This window comes from Tarenaya hassleriana, unplaced genomic scaffold, assembly GCF_000463585.1.
Source record: "Tarenaya hassleriana unplaced genomic scaffold, ASM46358v1 Cleome53, whole genome shotgun sequence".
Lineage (NCBI taxonomy): Eukaryota > Viridiplantae > Streptophyta > Magnoliopsida > Brassicales > Cleomaceae > Tarenaya > Tarenaya hassleriana.
The window spans coordinates 113,259-119,853 of NW_010967966.1; the positions used below are offsets into that span (position 1 = coordinate 113,259).

General features: G+C 45.5%; 1 protein-coding gene across 3 annotated transcripts; it reads left to right on the plus strand.

Moving 5' to 3' along the window:
* Nucleotides 1-538: 538 nt before the first annotated feature.
* LOC104827745 (type I inositol polyphosphate 5-phosphatase 2) lies at nucleotides 539-3,653 on the plus strand. 3 transcript variants are annotated; one of them, XM_010560986.1, is made up of 10 exons: nucleotides 539-734; nucleotides 884-989; nucleotides 1,149-1,247; nucleotides 1,354-1,441; nucleotides 1,535-1,639; nucleotides 1,727-2,543; nucleotides 2,621-2,805; nucleotides 2,920-3,028; nucleotides 3,124-3,264; nucleotides 3,347-3,439. In XM_010560986.1, the coding sequence occupies exons 1-9, from the start codon at nucleotides 705-707 to the stop codon at nucleotides 3,232-3,234; spliced, it is 1,650 nt and encodes a 549-aa protein (XP_010559288.1). In that variant the 5' UTR covers nucleotides 539-704; the 3' UTR covers nucleotides 3,235-3,264; nucleotides 3,347-3,439. The 3 variants fall into 3 exon arrangements, with proteins under 3 accessions (XP_010559288.1, XP_010559289.1, XP_010559287.1); XM_010560987.1 differs by having other exon boundaries at nucleotides 2,967-3,028; nucleotides 3,116-3,264; XM_010560985.2 differs by having other exon boundaries at nucleotides 542-734; nucleotides 3,116-3,264; nucleotides 3,347-3,653.
* Nucleotides 3,654-6,595: the final 2,942 nt, after the last annotated feature.

Consider the following 6,595-nt stretch of genomic DNA (forward strand, 5'->3'; position numbering starts at 1 on the left):
ATTTGATATATATATATATATATATATATATATATATATATATGTATATAGGCTTTGGTCATTCTTAAATTAAGAAAGATACCCAATCAATTTGGTACGGTATGCATTATGGATCGACATGACAAAACCAGTAATCAACGAGTTAAAATGCAACTAAAACATCACTGTTTGGTTCAAAATTCGGTTTTTAATTACTTAACCAAAGACAAATTAATGCACCATACCGAATCGAAATAACTATGGCACAAACCGGGAAAACACGTGAGAGAAAAGAGAAGTTATGTCAACTCTTATTATTATCTCTTTGGAAGTTGCCTGGTATTGTAGAAATATCTCGTTTATTTTAAAAAACAAAAAAATCAAATATCGATGCAAGTTGGGGGGGTTGGGGCTGTGAATGCTCTGTGAAATAACAACCATAACTTTAGTAATGTGTAACTTTTAGCATTTGGCATTGGTCAGACCAAAAAAAATAAATAAAAGGATATTTAATTATTACGTCTTCTCACATATCTTATACAAAAATGTTCCTCTTCTCCGCCTCCTATAAGTATCACACTCCGACATTGCCCTTTTGATCTCCTTGTCTTCCCCAGAAACAGCGCCCTCCCTAAAGAATCACATTCGAAGTTCCGTACGAACATTCCCACACGTGTCTCCGCCGCCGCCGCCATATCAGGATCTTTGTCCGGTCGGAGAGAGAGATGAGAACCAGACGCGGCAAGCGCCCAGAGGTACGTTTTTTTCCCCTGAGGAATCCTCCGTAGAAATCTGGTTTTTTCAATGTTTCCTTGTCGGAGAAGCAAGGGTTTTTTTTTTTTCGCTATTGGAAGAAGACGATGATGAGGAACTTTTCTGTTGCTGTCTTTTTGGTGGAGGGCAGCCGTTTTGGCCGTCGATTGTGATGAAGAAATGGCTGAACATAAAGCCCAAAGTTTATGATTTTAGCGAAGACGAAGTCGATACCGAGACCGAGAGCGAGGACGATGGTACGTTCGTTCTTTGATGTTTTCTGGGTTTTGTTCAAGATTCTGCACAATCTCATCAATTAAACTCATGGGTTTCTTTCCTTTTTCATTTTCAATTTGAGATTTTATCAAATCTTGATTCTTTTTTTTTTTCCGTCCCTACGGTTTTTGTATGATCAGCATGCTCAGTCAAAGATGACCCGAACGTAGGCTGCGCCGTTGACGATGACCAACGCGGCGTCAGAGGAGACGAACCCGATCCCAATAGTCAAAACTCAGGCAACTATTCTTAATTTTTGTTTCTTCTATTTCAATTATTCAGAAACAAAACCCAGATTTTTATTTTTATTTTTTTTGTACTAATATTCCTTTTTTTTTACTTCAGAAAGTGACTCGAGGGGTTGTAAGCTGAGGCACCGGCGAGGCAAGTCGGAGACTTTACGCGTTCAGTACATAAACACAAAGGACATCAGGTTCTTTTTATGTCTCCCTCCTCCGTCTGAGGGTATTTTAGGGATTTCATCTTTTTCCGGCGACGAGTTTTCTGATTTGTGTGGTTTCTGCAGGGTGACGGTGGCGACATGGAACGTCGCCGGGAGACTGCCGTCCGACGATCTCGACATCGACGACTGGCTTTGTAGGGACGACCCTTCTGATGTTTACATCATCGGGTAAGACGGAAAACATCTGAACGCCCCTGCTTTTTGTGCTCTGTTTCTTGTTGGAACTCTTGCAGATTGATGTCGGAATTTTAACAGATTCCAGGAAGTGGTTCCGCTGAGTGCTGGAAACGTCCTGGGGGCAGAGGATAGAGGTCCGATTCCGAAATGGGAATCAATCATTCGCAGAACTCTGAACAAATCCCACCATAAATCGGATATCCAGTCTCCATGTAACAACATTCTTCTCAGATCTCAGAGCGCTCCTCTAACTCCTGATCTTATTCCAACAAATTCCCTCATCGCTGATGTTCTCGCCGATAATCTCGTGGCCGATCACTCGCTCGACCTCACCACCGAGGAGTTCATCGACACTTCCCCTCCCACTGCTGTGAGTGTCGAACCCACAGAAACTCTGGACTGGCCCGAACAGCCTCTTGATGAGAACCCTCAGATCATCGGGTCTGCAACCAAGCTGAAACGTGTCTGGAGCAGTAACGCGAGGCTAGGGTTTACTCTGCCAGAGAACTTGGGGACGGGAAGGATTCCTTCCAACGCAAGAAACATAAAACGGTCTCGCAGCTTTGAAACTCTCAGCTTTGGTTGTTGGGACCTGAAAGAAGAGGATGACGTGCCTGAGAAAGAAGAAGCTGCAGAAACTGTATCTGATGAGTCCGATGGAGAATCCTCAAGCAGATCAGACGACCAAACAGAGGAGGACACGTACGGAATGTCGGAAGATCAGTTCCACGAGTGTACGGACGGCAAGCGGCGGCAAAAATACGTACGGATCGTAAGCAAGCAGATGGTGGGGATATACGTATCGGTGTGGGTTCGCCGGCCAATGAGGAGACACATTAACAATCTGAGAGTTTCACCTGTCGGAGTTGGGTTAATGGGTTATATGGGAAACAAGGTAACCCTAACTTGCTTAACAAGTAATCAAAAAACAAACGAAATTCCTGACAATGTTTGCGTGGACAAAATATGCAGGGATCGGTATCGATCAGTATGTCGGTGTACCAATCTCGGATGTGTTTCGTGTGTTCTCACCTGACGTCGGGTCAGAAAGACGGAGCGGAGCAGAGGCGGAATGCTGACGCGTACGAGATCATCCGCCGTACACGGTTTGCTTCGGTTCTTGACACTGATCAACCAAGAACGATACACAGCCACGAGTAAGGGACTCCCACAACCCAGAAAACGTTTTTTAAATGATTATAAAGAGAAAAAAAAGGGTTATCACTTATATTTGATGTTTGATTTGCTGCTCGGTGAAATTTATGTGACAGCCAAATATTCTGGTTTGGGGATTTGAACTACCGTCTTAATATGTCAGACTCCGAGGTCAGGAAGCTTGTTTCTCAGCAACGATGGGGCGAGCTCATCAATGGCGACCAGGTTTCTTCCTTCGATATGTTTCATATCATCTCATATTCTAATTATAAAACCATTGTTTCTGAAAAAACTGATTTTACACGTTCGCAGTTGATCAGAGAACTAAGAACGGGGCACGTTTTCGACGGGTGGAAAGAGGGTCCGATAAAATTTCCGCCTACGTACAAGTACGAGTTCGAGTCGGATCGATACGCAGGGGAAAACCCTAAAGACGGGGAGAAGAGGAGAGCTCCTGCTTGGTATAAGATCAATCTCAAAAATCTTATAGTATATCTATACATATAAAACGAAAACAATACATAATAAATGAAAAATGGGCAGGTGCGACAGGATACTGTGGGTGGGGAAAAACATAGAACAGAAGTGCTACAAGAGATCGGAGAAAAGGCTGTCGGATCATAGACCGGTGAGTTCGGTGTTTGAGGTCAAAGTGGAAGTCTTCGATCATCGCAAACTCCAAAGGGCTCTCCACGTCAACAATGCCGCCGTCCATCCCTATCCCTTTCTATCTTCTTCCTAATACCCTTTTTTTGTTATAATTACCTCAAATTAATATCACTAATCTTTTTGTTTATTTTCTCTACTTGTATTGACTTATATATATATATATACACACATGTTTTGAATCTGACAACAAAAATGTAATTTACTCATTGTGAAGTCGGTATCGAGTTCTCACGGCCACTCCGACGCTCGTTTGTGCAAGAAGAAGAAACGACACCGGAGTTTTAACGAGTTCGGTTACCGAGTTTCCTCGGGCCTACATCTCGGCCGGACGGTACCAGCGAATCCATTAGAAGAACGAAGAAACAGCGGAGAAGAGAGAAACACGACGGCCGTCCACACCAAGGTTGGAGGCTCACCGAGAAACACAGAGAAACGCCACGAGAGACGGTACAAGACACTCACCGACACTTACCTCGCTCGCCTTTGGTGAGACGCCGCCGGTCTGGGCTTCGCCGTCGCCGGGAAGCACCTCCGCCTTTTCTCCCTCACGATCGCCTCTTCGATACGCGCCACACGAAACACTTTCGTCTTCACGCGTATTAGGGTTTCATTAAGCCTCGGGATGAAACGCTGCGTTTCAGGTTAAAACCCGAAACCTCCTTCCGAAAGGGAAGGTTCTATTTCTCCGCCAATGGGCCTTAGGGCCCAACAATCTCCACCTTGGTGGAGAAAGAGAACCGGAAATAAAAACAATAAACACTAGTGGAATTCGCCGTTTCCAGCACCGATCGACTTTCGTCGATCCGTCGACTTTCGTCGGAATTTAAAGCGTAACTTACCTGACTTACCTCACTTACCTGATGTCGGAGTTAGTCACATGTTGCTGCCTTTGAACTTGATGAAGCTCCCGTCGATGACTCCTCGTGGCCTCGTCGCCTTATCCCGCCACCGATCAGCTCATCTCTACCTGAAACACTCGGTAAACGTGTTAGAACATTCACCCTGATAAGACTCGAACCGTAGTCCTATCCCGCGTTGCCCGACCGGCGAACGCTACCCTCGGTTGTATGACTCTCTAGACCGTCTAACTAATCATCCTAGTAAAGTCCAAGACTATACCCGCTAGCTAACCGGAGGATTACACCCGACGTCTACCCGTCTCCTAAGTCTATCCCGACTTTCCCGAGACTAACCTGAGTCATACTACCTAAACCCGCTAGATACCTAGCCCGGATCCCCGTGAAGTCTATACTACCTATAGGTATACGACTTCTACCCTCGGACCCTAACCTGCCAACTAGAATTGTCCCACGGTTTTGTCCCGTGAAGACACTCCTAGTCATCTAAGATGCTCCACCGAGAATGAGACACGTGAGTGCACGTGCTCCACCTCGAGAGGGAGTGTCCTAGCGCCAACCTACACCGACTCTACCCGGTGACCCGACATCTCCCAGCTCACATCATCTCCTGAGCATCCTACCCGAGGAAGCTCCACCTAAATGTGGAGACCTCACCTCCTGATCTACCACCGAGAACCGAAGCATCTTCGGTTACTCCTCCGAGGTCAAAACGTCCTTCTACCTCGGACTCTCCCTACCTCATCATCCGGGATCTACAAATCCTCCATGTAGTATCCCTACCTACCCGCGGAACCACTCACTCCACCTGGTCCTTGGCCTACTCCTGCAACCCGATTTCTCGGGTTTGCCCGAGACCCCTAGTCCTTCCACCATACCCCTTTCGGGGTATACCGAGCTAGACAATCTAACTCCATCATCCTAAGACGATATAACAAGAGTCTAAAACTGACCCTACCCGGAAGAGACTTAACCGACCCTAGGAGTGATGTAACATGACACGAGGGATGAGACCGAACCCTAGAGGACTTAACCCTAGGTATATTTCTACCTAGCCGTGCTTAAACACGCTCCAACCCTAGTCTATCAGTCCTAGACTTAGGTACGCCTCTACCTAATCAGACCTACAAGACCTAGAGAACACGACCTGACCGGACTTAACCTAGGCACTCAACCTAAACCGATCTAGCGGACCTTAAACCAAGTCTAACCGGACAACACCCTAGGTACATCTTACCTAACCGGATCTAACACATTCTAGACCAGACCTGATTGGACTTAACACAAAGTATATTTCTACCTAACCGACCTCCTAGACTCTCGCACAAACTTGATTGGACTTACCCTAGGCATAATTTTGCCTAACCGACCTATTAGACTCGAAACACAGCCTACCTTAAGACCTGATTACGTCTAACCAGACCTAACTTAAGGCTACACAGACCTGATTACGTCTAATCAGACCTACAACACCGAGTCTACATGGCCCCCAACAAAGTCCTAACCAGTCCTACGATCCCGAGTCTACACGGTCCCTCACAAAGTCCTAATCAGACCTACCCAAGTGATACCTAGATCCTAACAGCCCTAGTTAGACAACCAAAAGTCCCGACTAGACCATCACACGACCCTAATCAGACCTAAGCCAACCCTAGTCGACCAACCCCTGATTAGATGACCCTAAGTCCTAGTCAATCACCTAAAAGTCCTAATCATCAAACCTAAGCCAACCCCTATTGACTTACCAACCCCTGATTAGACTTTTAGCGACCTAATCAGGCCTAAAATAAGCCTAATATGACCTAATTTACTTCTGATCAGATCCGATAAACGCCTAAAATCAATCCCTATAGACCTGTCCTGATCTGAACCGACCCCTACAGACCTATACCTAGTGATTCTAGACTTAACCAACCCCTAAACCAACCCGTTTTAGTCAAATCCCACATAATCAGACCTAACCGGTCAATGTACCGGACTCTATGACTCAAAACTGGTACTTAGGAGTCCTATCTAGTCCTAACCTAGATAATACCTAAGTCTACAATCAGATACTAATATGATCAAACCTAGACAATGTCTCTATAGACATTCTAACCTCTAATCAGACCTAACCAAGCCTATTTTGACTTAATTACCTACTGATCAGACCTAGACCAAGCTAGACTAACTCAAATTTGGCTTAACCAGACCTAACCAAGACCGAAACAGCACTTACAGACCTATATCAGACCTAGACAGTCTACTACAGACCTGTACCAGCCTA